At 40.6% G+C, this 24,829-nt stretch overlaps 1 protein-coding gene across 3 annotated transcripts in view; it reads right to left on the reverse strand.

Annotated features, from left to right (window-relative positions):
* LOC117819030 (E3 ubiquitin-protein ligase RNF123) overlaps positions 1 to 24,829 on the reverse strand; it is a 152,814-nt gene that overhangs the window by 88,925 nt on the left and 39,060 nt on the right. For all 3 annotated transcript variants that reach the window (XM_034692239.1, XM_034692231.1, XM_034692243.1), the window contains exons 32-36: positions 13,585 to 13,724; positions 10,921 to 10,977; positions 9,540 to 9,671; positions 7,877 to 7,952; positions 7,091 to 7,175 (exon numbers count right to left, since the gene is read on the reverse strand). In XM_034692239.1, coding sequence (XP_034548130.1) covers positions 7,091 to 7,175; positions 7,877 to 7,952; positions 9,540 to 9,671; positions 10,921 to 10,977; positions 13,585 to 13,724 — 490 coding nt within the window. The remainder of the gene's footprint in view (positions 1 to 7,090; positions 7,176 to 7,876; positions 7,953 to 9,539; positions 9,672 to 10,920; positions 10,978 to 13,584; positions 13,725 to 24,829) is intronic.

Consider the following 24,829-nt stretch of genomic DNA (forward strand, 5'->3'; position numbering starts at 1 on the left):
TTCCTCTTATGTCTCCCTACATTTCCTGTCTCTCTACAGCTGACCTATCAAAATAAAGGCAAAAAGCCCCAAAAACGTCTTTTAAAAAAGAACTTTTAGTGGAAACACTCTGATGCATCAAAGATTACTGGGATAATCTCAAAACTTTTGGTTCGTATAAGTCATTTAAAATCAAACATGTGAATATAGAGTGTTTGCGTTGCTTCTTGCTGAGTCAGCAGAGGAGGTATAAAAGGTTTTATAAGATCTTGACCTGGACGAGCAGAACGCCAATAACATCAACACAAAGCTGATGTCGTCCTCCCTCACTGGTCAATAAGTACCATTATGTGGGCTTCTAATAGGCAACAATCAGGAGCAGGAGAGACTAAAGAAGAGGTCTTGATGGGATTGATTCATGGGCCGGATAGGCTGGAGCGATTAGACCGTGAAAGGAACGTCCGACCACGATGTTCTCCGAGAGTCAAACACACTCCGAGCAGCAGAGAGGTCAATCCCATCCAGACTCCAGCTTTTATCTCCTCAACACCACAAACCGAAGCCTCGCAGAAAACCATGTAGCTCATAGACTTACTCTTTATCTCAAACCCCGTTGAAGTCATGCACGCTTTTATCAGTGAGTGGAAAACAAAGGAAACACTCTAAACCTGACATGAATTTAAATGAAGTTTAGCTTGTATGTAAACTGTGGAGAAGCACTTATGTTCTCTCTCTTTTATTGGATTTGAATGTTTGAGCACATATGCACTGTGAAATAACGGCTCAGAGGAGTTCAGCTTCCAGTGAAAAATATTCAGATGATGTCTAAATGAGGTTTGAGGCAGTTGCATTTAAACTAAACCATATATCAGTATTAATTTCCTTCAATAAACTCTCTCTAAGTTTGAAAAATATTAGAGAGATACAATCTTAGAGTCACTACATCATCATTTACGAGTCTACCAGCTTTTTTTCTCCTCCTGCTTTCTTTCCTGAATCTTTCATGGCTGACATTTGTGCTCTGAGTGCTCATTAATCTGATATAAAGACACACAGAGCAGCTTTCTCTAAGTCCTGAACTGTCCCTGTTACTGGCTGATAATTTGCTGTGAACCAGCAACTCAGAAAATCTGTTGCTGTGGTGAATTCAGTTCCTGTGGCAGCAGAAAACTCGGCCACAGCTGCTTAATGGCCTCATTTGTCAGCGAGGAAACGTTGACGCCAGCTGAATATATGTGAAGCATTTTCCATGAACAGTCAATCATATGCTTAGCAACATGGCCCCGGCTGCTCCTGAACGTGGAGGATGTGGTTCGGAGCGAGGTCCGCACAGGAAAACAGAATCTGTCAGCTGTAGCAACAAGAAGATACATAAACAGAACGTCCAGCGCTGCCTCAACAAAGACGGTTTGAATAATAGATGAGGCATCGTGAAGTCACACATCGGTTACTTAACTCTGAATTTGAAGCATCAAATTCTGTGAGAGGGGATCGTATTTGTAGAAGAGGAGAGCTGGAGAGGAGCAGGAAACACCCATGGAGGATTCATTAGTGGTGGAAGAGAGAGTTCATCCTCCTGGTTGTCAGAGGAATCTTTCACACATGCACTCCCCTGCAGAAGTCTGACTTCTTGAAAAGGAGGAAAAAGTCCCCATGAAGCTCCTCCGGATAATTTCAGGAAGTTTTCAGGAGTTTTGTCCATGTTAGCTATTCTCCAGTTACAGCAGCAGGTGAACAACATGACACACAACTTAAAACAATCCATATTCACGTCACTACAATCCAAAATCTCCCTGCAGACAGAGCCGACATCAGTTCTGACTCCTCTGCACTACAAACACTGAACGGGCTGTAGACAGTCAGTCATTAAAAATCTGCCAAAAAGCTGCCAACACAAACACAGCTCAGGGGTGAAACTCAGTGACTGATTGGCCAGCAGACAGATAGCAGCTTCCACATATCACACAAAGTGACCACTTCCATAATAATGAGGCATAATATTATTAATGTGACAAGTTAAATGGAAAATAAACACATAGTGTATAAATTCAGCCCGTACAGTTGTCATGGTTTTTCTTTTGCTGTCTAGAATTAATCACTGTTCTATTTGGCTTCGATCAACAGAACATTAAATTCTATTCTCTTTTGATGTGTTCCATTCCATTCTATTCTCCTGTTATCTGTTCTGTTCCATTCTATTCTCCTTTGATCTGTTCAATTCCATTCTATTCTCCTCGTATCTGTTCCATCCCATTCTATCATTGCATTCTATTCTGCTTTGATCTGCTCCATTCCATTCTATTCTGCTTTGATCCTTTCAATTTTATTCTATTTCCCTTTAATCTGATCCGTTCAATTCTAATCTCCTTTGATCTGTTCTGTTCCATTATTTTCTCCTTTGCTCTGTTCCATTCTATCATCCTTCTTTTGATCTGCTCCATTCCATTCTATTCTGCTTTGATTAGTTCTGTTCCGTTCTAGTCTCAACTCTGCAGGTTGATTTGATATGACATGTGTGATCAGGTTGTCTCTGGTGTTTATTACTATTGTTGTTGTTTTTAAGCCAATCAGAATCAAGTATTTAACACAGCCTGGTAATAATCTAATGTAAACAGGTGAGTTGTACTGTATATAAATAGGTGCGTGAAAAAATATTGACTGTTTTCTATCATACCCTCCGTGCTCTTTATGCTTAAAACTTTGTGAAAAGACTTCAGAAATGTCTTTAATTTGATTTTTTATTTTGACGTGAGGTGGGTTTTCAGGGCTTCTTCTGTCTTCCCTTTGCATTTCATATGTAGATGTTTATTTCTGTTTCATTTTAATCCTGTTTCTGCACAAATAGAAAGCAATGACCCTGAGGCCGCCTGTTCACTGGGAAGAGGTGCAAAGGATGGAGAGCGTGCAGAGGAATCGCTTCCTCCATCAGTCCTCTACCCCGTGAGGAGCCTGCAGAACGCTGCTGACCAAAGAGCAGCCGGGCACCTGATCACATTTACATTACTCACTTTCATTAATCTGTGGCTCTCTAAGTGATATTACAGGGACATCCACGATAAGGCCCGCTGAGAGATAAGGAGGGGAATTACAAACTGCTGAGCCAGCAGGCGATGCCGAGAGACGATCAATCAACTTCCTGACGTAACGGCCGGAGAACACAGAGAGAATACTAAAACAGGAGAGAGAGCTGGAGGTGTGATGGTACGAGATAACAGGAGCTGAGCGGCTGAATGAAATACACTTAGAGTGGAGGACAAAGGCTGCTAAAATACATGAAATAATCAACTCTTAAAATAATGAATAACTCATTAAATATATCAAATAACCCAAAAAACGTATGACACATAATCTGTGTGATAAATGTGATGTAGGGTGATATTTTTGTACCTGCGAGCTTCTTCATTCATTCACGAATCCTTTCTTTGTTTTGATTTATTTCATAATTTAACATCAAGAATAACATTTTCATTTATTTCAAACCATTATTTCTGTATTTTCATAATATCAATGTGTTTCTTATTATGTTCTATTACCTCATCATCCATTTCTCTTTGTTGAAGCCACTGAGTTTTAACAACTTTGTCCTGAAAAAGATGACTGAAACACTACAGGGCTTTTAATTTGAAATGTAGACAGGAAAAGGGGTCTTTTCTTTAGAGCATATTCTAGTAAATTAGAAAAGACAAGTAGAAGAAGGTCAGAAGAAGACTTTGGACAGAAATAAGACCAATAATGTTCATCAAACAGAGGGACCTCAAATAAAAGCCTGTCTACCCTCTATTACAGGTATTACGGTCATTTTAGAGTAAATCAGCTATTCATGAGCTGCCTGATTAAAAAGACACTGTTAAACTCATAGGCTGTTTTCAAAACCGCCTACTATACAAGTAGTGCGTGTGGATTTGGCCAAAATTCAGTTTGTAGTATGTGAACAAGAGCAAAATCTGCAGTATGCCAAAACTACTCGGATGTCGTACTGATTCAGGAACAATTTTCAGTCTGCATCGAACCAGTCTCCCTTGTGTACTGTTTCCCACAATGCACAATGCAAACATTCCCCTATAATTTTTTAGGTGCTGTGAAAGTTATTAAATTCCATATAAACCACTTCCTAACTTGTTAAACCATTAGTGATGCTAAAGAAGCAGTTTATCTATCAGCTTTGCCGTTGTTTACTTCGGCTTTCCGAAACCTGAAATCCAGTGATGCCTGACCCAGCACACTGCAAAACAGATCCAACAGAACAGTCATACTACATACTAACTTCAAATGCAGTATGCAGTATGCAGTATGCAGTATGCAGTATGCAATATGTACTGCATACTACATTTTTAGGTAGTATGTTGCAGGCCGTTTCGAAAACAGCCACAACCTGTCTTTAGCTTCTATATCTCATCCATACATCTGTTTACTTTGAATCGTCCTCATGAATATTATGACAGCGTCCTTTGTTTGGTCTCCAGTCAGTAAAATGATTCGTATTAAAAAGGAAATCTTTCAGTCTGTGCATGCTGGAGCACTTCACAGTCTGAGATCACACGCAGCCAACAAACAGATGAGTCAGAGTCCAGAGAGGAGATTCTGATTCCTGTCAGTCGGCGGTTTTCTTTGGCACCAGTCAGAGGTTTTTATCCTCTGCTAATTTAATTTCCTCCTCAGAGCAGCCCATCAGCACGGCATGATATCCCCCGCTGTGGCCATTATTACATGGATGTGAGTGTGAGGGAGTCAGAGGGTGAATCCATGTGAGAAATAGCTGCTCTGTCTAGAACCTAGACTTTTACTGATCCTGGATCTGTTGGAAACAGGGAGGTCTCAGGTTTAAAAGTCCTGCCTGTGAACGCTCAGGGAAATGATCCATCTGAGTCTGGATGACTGAAGCTGATCCTGATATAGAGAATTTCAATCCAGGCAACAGAAACTCCATGAAGAATGCTTGAATAGAAACAAATCAGAAGTCTGATACTTGATTGAATTAATTCTGTTAAACTTCAAGTACTTTTGAAGTTTGTCCTTTGTTCTGATCCTCTGTGAGCACGGGTAAATGTGGGGGGCGTCCCTCCACACCTAAATAAAGATTTGGTGAATTAAACTGAACTCAGGGTGACTTTAGTTTTCTGGAGTGTGTGTGTGTTTGTGTGTGTGTTTGTGTGTGTAGGAGGGTGAAATGTTTCTCTTCAGAGATTAGAAGCTTATTATCCTGCTAACCGCTAACACAAACACCCTTCAGCCACGTCCCGACCACACTGTAGTCCACACACGGCACCACTGTGGACACACTCTGAAGTACCGCCGGCCTGAGGGGAGCCTCTCCCACGACAACGTTTAACAAAGCTGATTTCTTTTTTTTCATGATCCACGACGTGCTGGCAGACCTTCACGCTGTCGCTTGCCTGAAAGTCATGGAGAGGAAATGAGTTTGAGTCTGTGTCACTGGAGGAACGGTGCGCTTAATTAAAGCCCGATCAAACGGTGATGAAAAGCAGACAGTCAGGGATGATGAACGAGACGCACACCTGCTGTTTCAATTCTCTGATGTTTCAGCAGCAGCCACACCACCCACGGTCTCCTCATCTTTACTCAGACATACCTCCCAGTCACTGTTTAACTTTTTTTATCATCCAACGTTCACATTATGAAATTACAGAATATGAAGTTCAAATTGATTCATGTGCGTCCAAGAACATCCGCTCATGACTTCTCGTTTCTTCATCATCACACATCGTCTTTCGTGAGCTCAGGGAGGCTCCATGATGAACTGCTTTCATACCTCAGCCGTGCAATTAAACACCACAATAACCTCTTACAGCTGACGCCTCGGTTTCTCACGACGACAAACACGACTTAAGTTATTTAAAAGTTACAACTATCTTTTACAAATCAACCTGTTTTTTTTCAGCTTTGCATCTTCTGTTTGACCACCACGTTCGAGAAACGGGGTACAGTGATCGGACTCAGGGTAAATCAGGCTCCTGTCTCTATGTCTTCACAGCTGACCGTACATAAAGATGGACGACACATATCTACATCTTCCTACAAAGTGAAACCAAAATACCTCTCCTGACACAAACGGTTATAAAAAGTTGAATGACTCGTGTCAGTGTTTGTTACGTTTCCTCTCACCATTCCTCCTTTACTCTGATAATCCGGGGCACACAGCACCTCAGAAGCCTCATTGGTCAACAGAGCTGTCAATCATGCCTTTGATAATGGAAGAGAATTCTGTCTGTGAGATCAAAGGCAGAGTTCTAGAGTTCTGCCTTTAAGATCAAAGGTGTTCTAGAGTTCATTTGATCCCAAAAATTCAAGAGAAAAGTCAAAATTCTGAATAAAAGATTAAAAAAAAAAAGAAATGTAATTTGCCCCGCCCCTCTTTCCTAGCATCAAATAATTCAAAGAGAACTATTCAGAAACATGAACATTATGACAAAATCCGCATGATAAGAACTAACTATAATGACATAAACCATGTTTGACAAACATTTATTTGACCTGTATTTGGAGTTTAGAGTTTGACCCATGTCCCATCTGTTTAAATGGAGGAGGCAGGGTTTACCCGTAATGCAGCCTATTTCTGCCTTGTCTTAGGTCTTTCCTACAAATACATAATGGGAAATGATCCCAACATAATTCTTGCTCAAGTTGTGAATATATTTAGTTTATAACTCACACACACAAAGGTACCTGCATCATAGGTGTCTGGATAGTCAGATATGATCCACACCAACCAACCAATCAGATTTGAGAATTTTAACAGGCTTTTTCAAATCAAAACATCCGTGAACTGTCATTAGACTAATGTGATTGAAGACCATCATGTAGTTTCTCTTCAGCTATGTTTCATGATGCAGTTCAGTGAACTCAAAGAAGACGCCTTAAAGCTACAGCTACGTCTCTGTTAGGTGAATCACAAACCCAGGAACATGAATCGAAAAAATCCTACTCGTATACGAAGCATCGATATGAGCAGCAGTGACAAACCAGCGACAAACCATCCACCAGCGATACAATGAGACATGTGTAATAGCTTACAACTGGACAAAAGCAACGAGCTCAGGTGCATCATGGGTAAATATCCAGCTCAGACACACTAATAGAAAAGACGTCTTACCCCTGTCTGTCTCCATCCACCAGGATTCGAACCAAAATCCCTGTGACAGCAACCAGGATGGGGTAGTGGTCGACACTCTCAAGACCTGCAACACACACACACACGCACGCACACACACGCACACACACATTCATTTGCTTAACTTTTCTTTAAATTCTGTATTATGAAGTTATGTTCATAGATCTGTTTAAGTCACCTTTGTGTGGAAATAAATTTACCTCATACGTAGGTCCGTTTCGTGAGTTCGTGAGTTTTCCTTCATACGTATAAACTTACCAAAAGTCAATTTTGGAGATCTTTAAACCCCTCTTTTTTGAGAATGAACAACTGAACAGTGCTTTTCATATTTTAGGACAATAAAAAGGAATAACATTCAGCCACACTTCACAAATACAGGGGACAAATATCCTCCAACACTTAGACGTTTATCTGAGTTTGCTGCATCTGCTCTCTTCTCTACCTGCGTCTTTGCTCCTGTGTTCTCTGTAATATGTTGGGGTCTTTAAATTATTTTTGGGAGCTATTCATGTTTCTATTTAGAGGAAGTATAGTAGATAAAGTACAAAACTGGGAGGACAAAGTGGGGAATGACAAGCTGCTGGGTTACGGGTCAGATTTGAAGACCTCAGCTTCTGTACATGGGGCGCAAAACCAGATGTGTGGGGGAGAGTACTGAAAATTTGCATGTACTGTAAAAAACAAAGTACATTAAACTTGAATGTGTGTGTGTGTGTGTGTGTGTGTGTGTGTGTGTGTGTGTGTGTGTGTGTGTGTGTGTGTGTTTACCTGGCAGTCTCAGGTTGACGACTCGATCAAACAGGTTCTTCTCTGCAGTCACTCTGTTTAACACCTGGTTCAGCAGCTGCAGGAGGACAGAGATCAAACACTGTGAGTCTGTGTGTTAGAGCCAAAGCAGCACTGTGATGACTGCGAGCGCAGCAGGTTCAGATTAAAGACATGAATAAACAGAGCAGGGTACAGGCGACATTAGACCATACAATGGAGCTCAAATATAAAACATGGGGCTTTTATTTGATGCTGATATAAATAATAAAAATACCATAATAAAGCGTTAATAATTAATATTCATTTATGATTGAAAGAGTGAAAGTTTGTACAGAGAATTATGTAATCTGGTCACAGATAGAATAATATGTATGAGGAAGTGAATCATGTCCTTAAAAAAGGGTTAACTTTAGCTCTTTAGTTCTTCTCTGTCTGAAAGTCTTCTGTGTGCTTCAAAGATTTACAGGATCCAAACCAGAGGTGGGACTGCAAGGTTACATGAGATACAGTATGAAACAGTACGATAAAGCCATGCAGTTTTATTCAATAACTTTGGGATGTGATGCAATTACAATATGATGCAATAACCATACAATAACAATAGGATAACAATGATGCAATAGGATAACAAAGCAATGCGATGTAACGATGCAACAAGACAACGCGATGAGATGTGATGAGACACAATACAATAAGAAAATACAAAATGATGTGATGAGATAGGAAACGATAACTCAATATGACAATGAGATGTGACACAATACAATAACGCAATACGACGATGCGATGTGATGAGATGTGAAACGACAACGCAATATAACGATGGGATGTGATGTGATGGGATACAATATGATACCACAATATGACAATGTGATGAGATACGATACGATAATGCAATAGGACGATATAATGGGATGAGATACAATAACGCAACATGACAATGCCATGCGATGTGATGAGATACGATATGATAATTCAATATGACACGATAAGGATGCGATACAATACAATACCAATCCAATGTGATTAGGACAAGGGATCATGAAGTCCTGACACAGTGACTCAAACTGATATGAGGGGAAACCTTTTTTAGATTAACCAGATTGTTAATGGAATATATCAATATTGGGCATCAGGAATATGATGAGTATAAATCAGGATGAGGATTAATTTCAGCATCAGTATTTTTCCCACCTCATGCCAAACTGGGGCAGCGCGCTGAGTTGCTGACATTCAGAGAAACAGTCACAGAGTTTTAATTATATGATTGTACAATAATGTGAACCACCACTGCAGAAAACCCCATGAACGGCAGGTTTCATGACACAGCTCCAGAAATACCACTGGAGGTCCAGCACGTCTTTAAGAGCAGGCAGCAATGCTCTCTGTGTTCATCTCTCTTTGTGATCACAGATTTTAACGTTATTTTTTATCACTAACTTATTATATTCTACCCTCTGTTTTAGCTGTTTTCACTTCATCTTTTTTCTTTTGAATGTTTTGTTTTAAATGTTTTAAATGCTTGATATGTAGTTTCCCCTCGTCTTCATGCAGTAGATTTTTTATGCCAATCATTTTGAATTGCCTCCATGCTGAAATTTTCTCAATAAATGGGCCTTCCAAGTCTCACTTTATTCTGTGACTTGGTGTCAAGGTGTCTCACCTGAGCAAGTCGTCTGAGCAGCAGTTCTGCAGAGGGGCGGGACCAGTCCAGAAAGATCTCTGGCACCAAAGTGACGGTCATCTCCAGCACCCGCAGCAGGCTGACAGACAGGTCGAAGCAGGTCGCACACACCTGGAACAAGGTTTACATCATCAGTACACACATGCACGGGGCTCTGTGTAAGACTAACCAAAGGACCAAGGTCTAATGACTGAGCAACTCTTTATATTCACATCAGAAAATGTTTGATCCAAACCCTGTCAAAAAAACTGGTACTTTAAAAGTTAATGTTCTGCATGCTGCAGACACACCATGACACATCATGAGTTCAGGGTTTCTATAAATCTGCATCCTGGAGTCGTTGTATCAACATCCTTTCAGCCTGTTAACCATCACAGAATCATCAGTTTATTGTCATTAAATCACAGCAACATCAGTTTACTGTCATTAACTCACAGTAACATCTGTTTACTGTCATTAACTCACAGTAGCATCTGTTTACTGTCATTAAATCACAGTATCATCAGTTTACTGTCATTAAATCACAGTATCATCAGTTTACTGTCATTAAATCACAGTAACATCAGTTTACTGTCATTAACTCACAGTAACATCAGTTTACTGTCATTAACTCACAGTATCATCAGTTTACTGTCATTAAATTACAGTAACATCAGTTTACTGTGATTAAATCACAGTATCATCAGTTTACTGTCATTAAATCACAGTAACTTCAGTTTACTGTCATTTAATCACAGTAACATCAGTTTACTGTCATTAAATCACAGTATCATCAGTTTACTGTCATTAAATCACAGTATCATAATTTTACTGTCATTAAATCACAGTAAAATCTGTTTACTGTCATTAAATCACAGTAACATCACTTTACTGTCATTAAATCACAGTATCATCAGTTTACTGTGATTAAATCACAGTAACATCAGTTTACTGTCATTAAATCATAGTTAAATATTTTTCTTGTCATTAATAACAGTAAAACATTTTTAAAGTCATTAAATCACAGATTTCAGCTGACTTAAGTGTGACTTGTTACAGTGAATCTGAGACTTAGGCACTGAACAGCTGAAGATCAGTTGGAGGCAGATATTTGGTTTGAATTGAAGCACTACAGTGTTTTCGTAACCTCATGTTCTATCTGTTTCCGTTTGGTAAACCTGCTGCTGCAGTTTCACTGCTAACAGGACCTTAATTGTTATTTTGCAGAATCTCCCAATGAAAACACAAATCTAGGGTTTAGGATCTTTCTGCAAAGGGTGGTGGGATGAAGGTTAAAGAAACCAGAGACAGCAGATACTCCTGAGGTTATAGGAGGTGACAGTGCTGTGGGGCTCTGACAGAAGACAGCTTGTGAGATTACCTTCAGCTGACGCGTGTCCACAAAGTTCCTCTCTGGGCGCTCTGCAGCCTGCTGGATCTGAGAGAGGAGGGAGAAAAAAGAGTAGATAAACACACCTTTAAGTCAATAAGTGTTTGTTTTGGTTAGAGGAAGGGGCGGGATGTCAACACTGAGGCCTCACCAGCCGAGCCACAGCCAACTCTGAGTCACAAATCAAACCACCAGCTCAAGACTTCAGATATGCTTTTGTTTAAGTTTTTAAAACAAGATGAGGCGGAGATGTGTCCTCCATCTTTACATACAGACTTACTCTAACATGCACTAAGTACAGCTGCTAACACTGTAAAGACACAAAGCACAGAGACTGCAGCATCACAGAGGGAACAATAAACTGAGCGGTGCTGAAAACACCAGATATCCCCACAGGAATATGATCAATTAGAAAACAGAGCGGAGCTAAGTCTGATGATTCACAGCGTTTTACTGAGGATTTATCTAAAAGCCAGAATAATCTCATTAGAGAGAAACAAACGGAGCTCTATTTTTAAATGTGACTGCTTCCTGTATCTGAGCTGTTCCTGTGATAACACTGGGACTGGAGTTGTGTTTAAAAGACCGAATCAGTGAGTTAATCTGACGAGATTACAGCTCAGACTGCTGACTGACATTCTCCAAAGACGCTGGCTCTGCTGTATTTTCTTAAAGACGAGGTATTCTCTTTTGTTCATGGGACTTCAGGTTTCATGTTATTAAAATGAAATACAGCAATCCCCTCACAGCAACATGAAATGTCCCCTTCTGAAAACAAGAACAGCCTTTGCAACTCTTCAAATCAGACTACGACATCAAATCGATTTGATTCGACTCGACCAGATTCATCTCCTCTCAATTGAACACAACTCAACTCGGTTTGACTCGATTTGACTTCTTTCAACTTGACTACACTTGATTCGACTCAACTTGATTCGATAAGACGGATTTTGACTTGAGTCGATTCAACTCAACTCCATTTGATTCAAATCAACTCCATTTAACTTGACTTGATTTGACTCAATTCGACTCGATTTGACTAGACTACACTCGATTCAACTCAATTTGATTCTATTTGACTCAACTCAATTTGACTTGATTTGGCTAGATTCAACTAGACTCAACTTGATTCAACCCGTTTTGACTTGACTCAAATTGATTTGATTCAACTCAACTCAATTTAACTTGACTTGATTTGACTCGACTCAGCTAGATTCAACTCGACTCAACATGAATCAACTCGCTTTGACTCCATTCCCTTCAATGTGACTCGATTGACTCAATTTGACTAGACTTCACTCGATTCGACTCAACTTTATTCAATTTGATTCAAACTCAACTCGGTTTGACTCGATTGGCTAGATTCAACTAGACTCAACTTGATTCAACCCGTTTTGACTTGAATCAAATTGATTCAGTTCAACTAGACTTCATTCCACTCAATGTGACTCGATTCGACTCAACTTGATTTGATACGACTCGATAAAACTAGACAAAACTCGATTCAACACGACTGGACTCGATTCGACTCGACTTAACTTTATACAACTCCATACGATTTGATTCAACTCGAATCAACCCATGCTCAACACAACTGGAAACAAAAGACATTATTTGATTTACAAATAATAATTACAAATAAATAGATAATTTGATACAAAAAAAAGACAATATGATTCCATGCAACATCATACTGGTCCAATTGGTCGCTCTGATCAATGGCATTTTGAAATAATCAGCATCGGCCAGTGTCTTCACTCAGAAAGCCAGTTACAAAAATAAAGAAATAAAGTCTCCAGACATTGCAGGCAGTCTCATCAGTGTGGCTGCTGTCCAGCAATGTTATCGTCCCTCTGAATGATAACATGTTGTTCCCATCCTGCATGACAGCCGATCAAATCTTAAATCAGTTACTTGTTGACTTGTTTTAAGATAAATTTTGTTATGTTGTATAGAATAATGTAGTTTATTTTGCTTCTGACATGAATATCAATCATGTTATGAAAGATGCAACCCAACTAATCTTTCTGTCATTCATTATTAAAAATCCATTAACAACATGACACTGGCTAAGATATCCATGTATATTAGATTGTAATGTGCATTGAATATGGATGTTATCAATAAATTGTTGTATTTATCAAATTCTAAAAGCATCAACAACATGATATCGGTTAAAAAACAGATATTGATAAAAAATATGCAAAGCAAAACTAACCAAACACGGAAATCTTTTTTGACTTTTATTGGTTGTGAAACATCGTAGAGAGGGCACAGTGTACTGAGGAGCAGAACTTATCTAGATGGGGTCTGTGTGTACTGTGAGGGAGTTTGCGTGTGCATGTGTGTTGTGTGTGCATGTGCGTGTGTAGATGCAATTACAAATGTATGAAATAATAGAGTGCCAGGATGTACAGTTATTTATTCCTTTATTTTTTTTTCAGCTTTTTCCCAGAAAGAGTGCTTTAACCGAAGAAATGGCTGTATTGTCTATTGACAGTAAATCCTTCCAAATGTATGTATCATTTATATTGTTTGTTTCATGTGATAAAATCAATAAAAACTAATATATTTCAAAAATATTTTAAATAACTGTTTGTCATCCACTAAATGTCATCAAATCATCAGGTGGAGTCCTCTCTGATTCATTCTCACCTCTTGGATCATCCCGATGAACTCGGAGAAAGCCCAGTTGAGCTGGTTCAGGACGCTGTTGAGGAAAGAGGCGGCCATGTCTTTGTCCATGCTGAGCAGCTCCGCCATGTGTCTCTGCAGCAGCAACGACGGACACGGCTCTAGACCAATCAGAGGAGAGAGAAGATAACGTGTATTTAGTGTTTTTTAGACATAATCCTGGATGTTTCCTCAGAAGAGCCCAGAGGAGAGGCTGTGGGCTGATATCCAACTTGGTTCCTTATTTGTTTTTCTTCTGATGCAATAAACAAAACTTCAATCAAAGTTTGTTTGAGCTCAGAAAAGTTCCCCACTGCTGCCGTTCAGTCTCTGTCATCATCTCAGAATAAAGCCGTTATAAACGTGTTGTGTTTGTCGCCCCAGAGAGGAATAGATCTCCTCTGTGTCCGTCTAGAGGCTAGTCGTTACTCATGATTTGATGTCCTGAGCAGAGGACTCCTGCAGCTCAGAGAACAGAACCAGCTTCAAAACCTTCAAATTACAAACGAAACATTTGTATTTTCAGGCTCAGCTCGCTGCATGTTTTTGTTTCCACATTAAAGCTGGTTTAAGTGAACCCTTCTGTCAGGACATGTGTGAGTAAGTTGGTTTGTTTCTACTTCAAGCAGCTCATAAATACTGTGAGTTTACAGACAAAGACGTCTGTTTGGAGCTCCGGTTTAGCTCAGTTAACAGAGAATGTGACATATACAGAGGATGAATCTTTGCTGCATTGGCCAAGTCTGAAAAATAAATAAATATGAGGAAAGTAAAATGTGTTGGTGCAGTTATACAATCTAAAAATTTAATAAAGTAAGTGGACAGTGAAAAAAGGATGCACTCAGAGGTGAAATCACTAAGAATGAGTGCAGAAACTACGAGCACCAGGCTGCTCTTGTTTTGCGTCTGATTGTGGAGATGAGCTGTTATCTCCTCTCTCTGCTGCTCAGAGCTGAGCTGCGAGCTCTCATCCTGATAAAGCGCAAATCTGTCCACACACAGATGATGATCTGGACGGAGAGGGGAGACTTCTTACCATTTCATCTGAATGTACGCAAACATCACTGGTACACAGTGTCGCTACTATCTCTGCAGCAGTCTGTGGTGCATTTAACCCTTTGCGTGTGTTTGGTGAATCAGACAGTATCTTTTCGCTCATGTGGACGCAAAAGCCAAACAATCCTCCTGTAAATCAGATCTTTTGTGTTATTCCACCCCGATGTTAGCCATTAAATGAAATAATCAAAGTTATCGTAATTTCTTAATGCTGTTACACTTAACGTCATAGAGCTGTTTCCCTTCTAGCATTGCTCCTTTGCTTTCTAACACACATGCGATTGAAATGTGATTCAGCTCTGCATGCTTCACTCATTTGCTCCACTCTTCTTTTAAAAGTAGAGTTGCTTCTTGGTGTTATGAGGCTCTGTATGAATAATGTGATTGCGTTTTAAAGGCGCCCTGTGTGACATTAATTCTCTCTTTTATATCCACTGTTTTTATAACCATAATAACTCTTTCTTTATCCTTTATTCTGCAGCTTAAGTGATTCTGCAACATCTGTCCACAGCTGAAGGATAACTCTTCACCTCGTCTCTTTCACAGACGTGTTTATCACTGAGATCTGTCACTCTAAAACACACATATAAATGAACACTAGGTAGAACACTTCCTCATTTTGTTTCCTCTCGTCTGTGATGGACGAGAGGAGACAAAATGAGGAAGTGTTCGACGACAGAGGAGGAACTAAAACTGGAGAAAGAGGACGAAGAGGAGCAGAGGAGATAAACGGAGAAGACGAGGGACGGCTCCTCCTGTGGGAGACAGGATGTGGTGTGAGCGCCGTGGAGTGTTCATTAAGTCTAATAATCTGTTTCTCCTCTCCGTCCTCTGACTCTGCCCTGAAGGACCCAACCAACACATCTGCTGTGGAGCATGAAACCACCAAACACACTTTATTATCCAGCTCACGGAGGTCACAGAGGTCACGGTGCGCCCCAGGACCCGGCTCTGATTCCTGACACGTTATAAAAAACACATCCAAGTGAATATCTTGCCTTGTGCGTCATGTGTGGACAGATGTACGCACTTTATTGATCACATATGGGAAAGGTGTGTTGTAACCACCTTATATCTCAAAGCTGGGTTTACAGATGTGATCAGGTAATCCAGATTACTTAGTTTAGTCCTGTTTTATCAACGACTACCTGATCCAGATACAGGGATTAAATCCAGATTACAGAGCTCAAAATGCAGGTATTCACTACATACGCCAATTAAATTGTATATAATTAAAAGTATACTTCATGTTTTATATCAATGCTGTTCGAGGAGGATAACATCATATATTTATAACAACACTAGTTTCTTTCAATTTTTTAACAGGCTTTTATGTAAATCTTTTTTGCATACAGTTTCTTAAACCCTAATCTTGTGAAATATTTTAGCTGACGCCTGTTTTTATCCCTCCGTGTTCATTAGGGATTGGCATTTCAAGCCAAAATACTATTATCACTGGCATTTATTTAGCAATTTAGCAATTATTCCTAATCGATCTCTCTGACAGCAGGCTTTAAACGTCAAGTTGAGACAACAGCGGCTACCATAACACTTGGTCTACTGCAGGTGCGGACTGTAAAAGTGCATGCCAGTCTTTCATGGCTCAGAATAGACAGGAGGTTGGCATGCAACCTTGCAAATTTTATTAGGAATATCTGTTTTAGTAAACAACCAAATTGTCTTTTTTCACAAATAAAGTATGTGAGGGACCAACACAGTCACAGTACCCGGCAGGCTGTTCATGGTCATTTAGTTAAAAAGAGACCAAGAACTGATCTGTTATGAATAGAGCATCACACTTTGGAATAATTTACCAGTCACTATAATTGAAGGCCCCAGTAAAGCCAGTTTTAAAAGACTCTTAAAGGAACACCTTAATCAGAACTCTAACATTAATGAATTTTGATGAATTTTAGTAAACATACTGTTTTGTTTTTTGATTCATTTTATTGCATGTTTGAAGCATTTCCATTTTTTCTATTTTATGTTTGTAGCATGTTTCTGTTTTTGTATTTCATGTCTGTAGCATTTCTCTGTTTTTTGCATTTTATTTTTATATAGCATTTACAGTTTTTCTTTGTAATGTTTGTTGAATTTTTAGTTTTGTATTTTATGGTTATTTTGTATGTTATGTTTTGTTTTATGTAGACCCCAGGAAGAGTAGCTGCTGTGTTAGTGGCAGCTAATGGGGATCTGAATAAAGAATAAAGAATAAAGAATAAAGAATGAAACACTCATCGACACACCTGTCCCGTGAACGGTTCCTTTTTCTTGTAGCGGGCACTGGCAGCGTTCGTCTCCACTTTCATACTGGTGTTTCTGTGACGCAGTAGCATGGCGTGCATGTTTACATTTTACGGCCATGTTCAGTCTTGCCAGTTTCCACCGCTCCTGAATCTCATAGCACTACACGAGTATTTCTGGCGACTGTCGGTAATGTTTTTCTACTACTTTTGCTATTAAAGGCAACATTCTTGTTTCACACTCATTTCTTGAGCGAATATTTGAGCATTTGAAAATCATGTCCCATCCCTAGTGTTCATGTGACTATAGTTACATTCATCGACCTCACACACAATCCAGATTTCTATTTGTTACATCTTTTATTCTTGTTTAATGGAAATGACTTTGTAAACTCTCCTCAGTGAGGAGTTTCCATATTGTGTTGATCCTGTCACCCCCTCTGGATGAAGTCGGTAGCATTTTTCCGAATGATTTTTTTAATCCTAATTTTCTTTGTTCATCTGTTATCAGGATGCAGAGTGATGAGGTCATGTGTTGATTTGTAGCTACATGAGATTATGAACTATAACGTAGCAACGACTAAACTTTGCAAACTCTGATTTATTAGTGTAGTTAGCTTACAAATGGTGAGCAGACATACCGGTCTAACGTTACCTGGTGTTATGATGTGAGCTCCGGTGTCACGATAAATGTCTTAACAACATAAATATGCACACGGTTTAAAGGTGACATATCACGCTTTTTTCATCAATATATATTGGTCTAAGAGGTCCCCAAAACATGTCTTTAAAGTTTATGCTCAAAAAAACACTTTGAAATCAGATTTTGGTCTGCCTGAAAAGCCCTCTTCTTCAGTCCTCCTCAGAACACTCTGTTTTCCCTCTGACCACGCCCCCTCAGGAAGTGGATGTGCCCTCGGCTCTCCAGCACGTTGATCTAATGTTTACATGTTGGCTGAATATACACGGCTGCTCAGAGATCACGTTACTTCAACCCTCTGAATCTGATCCAGAATCTGATCCTGACAGAGAGGCGCCTGCAGCAGGACCTTTCTGAAGGATTGGTCACAGATTCTGTGTTTCTTGTTGTTTTATTTATCAGTATGTCGACGTGTGTCTTGGTACACAGCTACCAACATGTAGCTATGTGGCTATGCTAACTAGCGCTAGCACTTATCCATGATAAATAAAAATCATCCACTAGTCTCTTCAAATCTGCAGGCCTGGGGAGTAAAATCGACCTCTACCAGAAAGGCAGCAGGACCTTTCTGAAGGATTGGTCACAGATTTAGTGTTTCTTGTTGTTTTATTTGTCAGTGTGTCGACGTGTGTCTTGGTACACAGCTACAGCTACAGCTGTAGCTACAGCTATAGCTACAGCTATATAGCTGTAGCTGTAGCTGTAGCTACGAACATGTAGCTATGTGGCTATGCTAACTAGCGCTAGCACTTTTCCATGACAAATAAAAATCATCCACTAGATCTTCAAATCTGCAGACGTGGGGAGTAAAACCGACCTTTGTATTTATTAAGACAGCCTACAACTAGCATGCCTCCCTACTAAACTCCTTGTTAGCACACGTGTGCAGGTAATGAAAAACAGAGGAGGAGTTGAGTTGTATTTTATACAGTCTATGGGCTGAATAAGCTCTGAGCTCTGACTCTGTGACAGACTGGATATTGTTACGTAACAAAAACACGGAAGTCTGAAACGGCTTGTTTTAGACACATTTACAGAAAGGTGTAGAAATCAAAACAGGGGCAGAATGGATTTTTTTAATTCTCAGGGGGTTCGTAGACATGCCAGGGACACATATTTCAGGTAAAGAACCATTAAAAAGTCCATTTTGCATGATATGTCACCTTAAACTCTTCAGCCCTCAAAGAGCAGTGACGCATTCAAATGCTGGCATAATCCAGATTTTTTGGATCCCAGTAATCCAAATCCAATGAAGCTCCAAAAAAGAGCTGCAGATCCTCGAGTGTCCACTTGAGGCTGTCACCAAAAGCCTCTATCTCTACTCCTATACTCTTTACGAGGAGTAAAGTCGTTTTTAACTCATCTGTTTTGAATATATCAGGCTAAGAGTTATGCTTGATTTCCATATTTGGGGGTGTGGTTAAATTGAGTGACAGGTAGGGAAGATGCTACTGTTTACCAGCAGGCTTATAGCTCTGCCTCTTTGTGTTTTTCGGCTGACTAAAAGTTAGATTGAGTCAGCATTTCGGATGTGAGCTCCATTAGCGCCTCTGCAGAAACCAATGAAGCCAATCAAGATCTAATCTAATCAAACAGCTTTAATCCGATCAGATTACTTCACACAACTGGGCCAAGAATTTGATTTGAATTCTTATTCAACTGAATTTCCCCCCCGGGGGATCAATAAAGTAATATCTTATCTTATCTTATCTTATCTTATTCCTTTTCAAAGTTTTTACTTAAACTCAGAGATCAGATGAGACAACCAGAGATCTGATTTTACTCGTAGAGGAAGGAAACATCAGATTACACAGAAGTCTGTAATCTGTAATCTAAGATGGTTCTGATATAAAGCTTAAAATAGATTTTGCGCATTTAACCCATCTGGCCTGAGTCCTCTCCTGTAGATAGCACCTGTATAAAACAAATCAAAGCTGGAAGACGAGGAGAGGGAGGTAAACACAAACACAAACACCAACTAACACGTCTGGTGATTACGGGAGGTCTGAATTCACTAACTAATCCAGAAAACACAATTTATCCTCAACACTTCATGAAGCTGAGGGACTGGACATGAGACCATCAGGGGAACAAAGAAGAGAAGAAGAAATGAAGACAAAGACAGGATTAAAAAAAAAGAGTGATGGAAAAAATAACTTACTTTGAAAACTAGCAATGGACAGATCTCCTGAAAGGCATGCAAACGAGAGGTCACACAGAGAGAGTCGATTACATGCAGGAGGAAGAGAAAGCACACAAACACACACACACCCACACACACACACACAAAGCAGAGCATGCAAAATCCTGTTCATGAAGAAACACTGCCGCCTGTTTGGATTCATGATGTATTCGCTTACACTTCTTATTTTTCAGCGAGGCTCAGAGGAGGAAAGTAATGTCACTTAATCCCACACTGAATGTGAAATTAAGCTGTCCACGCAAATGATTCAACAGGTATTAAATCATTCTTGTTTTAATGAAGCGTTCACATCAAACGTGACTGAAATCATTTGCAAGGGTGAATTAAATGCACAGTCAAAGTAAAGTTGCGAGTACACATGAGTTCCAGTCTAGCGGAGCGAATGCTGCATATTATACGTGCAAATTTGCTTCATTCATGAGAGTTGAAAACGTAGATCTTCCGTGAATTCTTCACGCCGTGATAGCCAATCATCGTACAGTTCCTCCAGTGACATATCATCTGGAATGTATCAGACACATTGATTGTCTCTCTGTGCAGCTTCCATGAACTCTTTGACTCTACTTGTTTTTTATTGGATCAGGAATAAACAGGAGCTCACTGTGAGGAAAGTGAGTGAGGAGGTCAGATTATCTGGTAAATTGTGATAACCTTTATCTGTCACTTTATTCCAGCTATCGGTTGTACTTGCAAGTTTAGCATAACTGACTTCACCATTCAATGTAGTCAAGCTCAACCTTGTTTGATGACGACAGACTGGGGTAGTATTTGAAGGGAACCCGTACCCGCTCGCAAGATTTGCGTCTTGAACACTTGCGTACACGTGACTTTGACACACAAATTACCAGGGACTTCCACCAGATCCATGTATGGTCCGTCTTCTATCCGCTGCGGTCCGACTCTGTGCTCTTTCATCAGTCAACACCCACCAGTTGCGTTTTCAGAAGACAGCACGGAGCTGGACCGCCGGACAGCTGGAGTCATGTGACCGAGGTTTTCCCCCGGTAATTACTGCATTAATGAATATCCTCATCCATGTTGCCTTTCTGGTCCTCTGAAAACCTCTGACCTGTTGACTCCAGGCCTGGCTCCGCTCATCATGACGATTTGTTGTTGTAGTTAAGTGAAATACGATCTGGTGATAACACAGAGTGTTTTATTCTGAAAATATTTAGGATGTTTTCATGTTGTTTTGGTGCCTGACTTCCTGTCCCGCTCCAGCTGCTCTGTTGAGATTAATGTGTCGTGCTCCAGTATCCGGCAAAAATAGAAGTTTTGCGTATCTGATCTTGAGGGCCATAGCTGAAGCACAACGGAGTGGTTTTACAGTGACTTATCTCCATGTCATTCACGTCGTCCTGAATATATCTGACTCTTCACGTTGCATATCATCGCACTTTTGCCTCAGAGCAACTGATTCAGCGTCTTTTAGCTCTTGCTTGTTTTCATGTTTGGGCCAGATAATCACCCAGTGTGCAAACCCGCAGTACTCCATCCCCCTTTCTCCTGAACTCGACTGATGTGTGTTGACATTAGGGATGGGTACCAAATTCGGTACTTTTATAGGTACCGACCGAATTCCGTCGGTACTACCGAGTACCGACTCACGTAAAATCAAAAGGTACCATGTTTCGGTACCTGAACGCATCATTGTGACTGTGAGGGAGTTAAAGAATAGGCCAGGGTTCCCACTCTTTTCCAGAGATCATTTTCCAGGACATTTCCAGGACATTTTCATTGATGATCAAGCTGGTATGACAGTCTAAATTTAGTTCCTAAATAGTCTAATATGTTCCTCTCAGTGGAAGTCTACATTGAAAGACATGTAGTCTATGGCTATCAATGAAATCATCTCTTACATACTTAAAATTATGGCAAATTGATAATAGAATAATGCAACCACAGATGTACAGCACTTCACTTTATTAGTGCAACCAAGTATCAGTTCATTAATGACCTAAATAGAACTGAATGACAAAAATGGCCACAAATGTTTCTCAACTCAACTCAAACTCAAAATATACCTGCTTAATCATGATATTCATCCTGCTAAGTGGTTGATATAAAAGCAAATGTCACGTTTTTTTATTTGAGTTACTGTAAACTCGCACCGGTGTAAAGACTACGTGCAGCTGTGTCGCTCTTTTTGTTCCGTTTGTTTTCACTATCAGGAATTTGCACTCCTGCTAGCTAGAGCAGGGATCTCAAAGTTTTTGGAGCCAGGGACCCCTTACAGGTGAGAAAATTTTCCAAGGCCCCCTCATAATTGTAACACAGATTAAGCACATTCATGATGTGTCATGATCAAAAGCTGCAGCTCTGAGGCTCTGGTTCTGTTTGCTTGAGTTGGTTCTGGTTCTGTTTGCTTGAGTTTGGTTCTGGATGTGTTTGCTTAAGTTTGGTTCTGGTTCAGTTCTGGTATGGTTCTGGTTCGGTTCATGTTCGGTTCTAGTGCGGTTCTGGTTCGGTTCTGGTCCGGTTCTGGTTCAGTTCTGGTACGGTTCTGGTTCGGTTCTGGTTCGCTTCTGGTATGGTTCTGGTATGGTTCTGGTTCGGTTCTGGTTCGGTTCTGGTTCGGTTCTGGTTTGGTTCTGGTTCGGTTTGCTTGATGTGGTTCTGGTTCTGTTTGCTAAAGTTTGGTTCTGGTTCTGTTTGCTTGAGTGCGTTCTGTTTCTGTTTACTTGAGTTGGTTCTGGTTCTGTTTGCTTGAGTGCGTTCTGTTTCTGTTTACTTGAGTTGGTTCTGGTTCTGTTTGCTTGAGTTGGTTCTGGTTCTGTTTGCTTGAGTTGGTTCTGGTTCTGTTTGCTTGAGTTGGTTCTGGTTCTGTTTGCTTGAGTTGGTTCTGATTCTGTTTGCTTGAGTTTGGTTCTGGTTCTGTTTGCTTGAGTAGGTTCTGGTTCTGTTTGCTTAAGTTTGGTTCTGGTTCTGGTTCTGTTTGCTTGAGTTTGGTTCTGGATGTGTTTGCTTGAGTTTGGTTCTGGTTCGGTTCTGGTTCGGTTCTGGTACGGTTCTGGTTCGGTTCTGGTCCGTTTCTAGTTCAGTTCTGGTTCGGTTCTGGTTCGTTTCTGGTATGGTTCTGGTATGGTTCTGGTATGGTTCTGGTTCGGTTATGGTACGGTTCTGGTTCGGTTCTGGTCCGGTTCTAGTTCAGTTCTGGTTCGGTTCTGGTTCGGTTCTGGTTCGTTTCTGGTATGGTTCTGGTATGGTTCTGGTTCGGTTCTGGTTTGGTTCTGGTTTGGTTCTGGTTCAGTTCTGGTACGGTTCTGGTTCGGTTCTGGTTCGGGTCTGGTTCGGTTCTGGTTCAGTTCTGGTACGATTCCGGTTCCGGTTCTTTTTGCTTGAGTTTGGTTCTGGTTCTGTTTACTTGAGTTTGGTTCTGGTTCTGTTTGCTTAAATTTAGTTCTGGTTCTAACCCTAACGTAATCCTAACCCTAACCCTAACCCTAATTCTAATCATAATCCTAACCCTAATCCTTACCCTAACCCTAATCACAACCCTAACCCTAATCACAACCCCAACCCTAACCCTAACCCTAACCCTAACCCTAACCCTAATCCTAATCCTAGCCCTAACCCTAATCACAACCCTAACCCTAACCCTAACGATAACCCTAACCCTAACACTACCCCAACCTTAATCCTAACCCTAACCCTAGCCCTAATCACAACCCTAACCCTAACCCTAAACCTAGTCATAACCCTAACCCTAATCACATCCCTAACCCTAATCACAACCCTAACCCTAGCCCTAACCCTAATCACAACCCCAACCCTAACCCTAACCCTAACCCTAATCCTAACTCTAACCCTAATCATAACCCTAACCCTAACCCTAATCCTAGCCCTAACCCTAACCCTAACCCTAACCCTAACCCTAGCCCTAACACTACCCCAACCTTAATCCTAACCCTAACCCTAATCACAACCCTAACCCTAGCCCTAACCCTAATCACAACGCTAACCCTAACCCTAATCCTAACCCTAATCCTAACCCTAATCCTAACCCTAACCCTAACCCTAATCACATCCCTAACCCTAATCACAACCCTAACCCTAACCCTAATCCTAACCCTAACCCTAACCCTAAACCTAGTCATAACCCTAACCCTAATCACATCCCTAACCCTAATCACAACCCTAACCCTAGCCCTAACCCTAATCACAACCCTAACCCTAACCCTAACCCTAAACCTAGTCATAACCCTAACCCTAATCACATCCCTAACCCTAATCACAACCCTAACCCTAACCCTAACCCTAATCACAACCCTAACCCTAACCCTAGCCCTAACCCTAATCACAACCCTAACCCTAACCCTAATCACAACCCTAACCCTAACCCTAACCCTAATCACATCCCTAACCCTAATCACAACCCTAACCCTAACCCTAATCCTAACCCTAACCCTAACCCTAACCCTAAACCTAGTCATAACCCTAACCCTAATCACATCCCTAACCCTAATCACAACCCTAACCCTAGCCCTAACCCTAATCACAACCCTAACCCTAACCCTAACCCTAACCCTAAACCTAGTCATAACCCTAACCCTAATCACATCCCTAACCCTAATCACAACCCTAACCCTAACCCTAACCCTAATCACAACCCTAACCCTAACCCTAGCCCTAAACCTAATCACAACCCTAACCCTAACCCTAATCACAACCCTAACCCTTATCACAACCCTAACCCTAATCACAACCCTAACCCTAACCCTAAACATAACCCTAATCCTAAACCCTAATTTTATAATTTATTAGAAATGTATTCAAATTATTTCATGGACCCCCACGCTATGGTTCGCGGACCCCCAGGGGTCCCAGGACCCCACTTTGAGAACAACTGAGCTAGAGTACTGTAATTGAGCTCTCAGCCTGCAGAGAAAGTTGTGAGATACAGACCCCCAAGCTCTCTGCCAGACACCGCTGGTCACACTATAACTTAAATATAAGACTCTTTGAATCAAAAGAGCACTCTACAAGGTTAATGTACCATAAAACATAAACAATATACCCCCGTTT

This window comes from Notolabrus celidotus, chromosome 1, assembly GCF_009762535.1.
Source record: "Notolabrus celidotus isolate fNotCel1 chromosome 1, fNotCel1.pri, whole genome shotgun sequence".
Taxonomy (NCBI): Eukaryota; Metazoa; Chordata; class Actinopteri; order Labriformes; family Labridae; genus Notolabrus; species Notolabrus celidotus.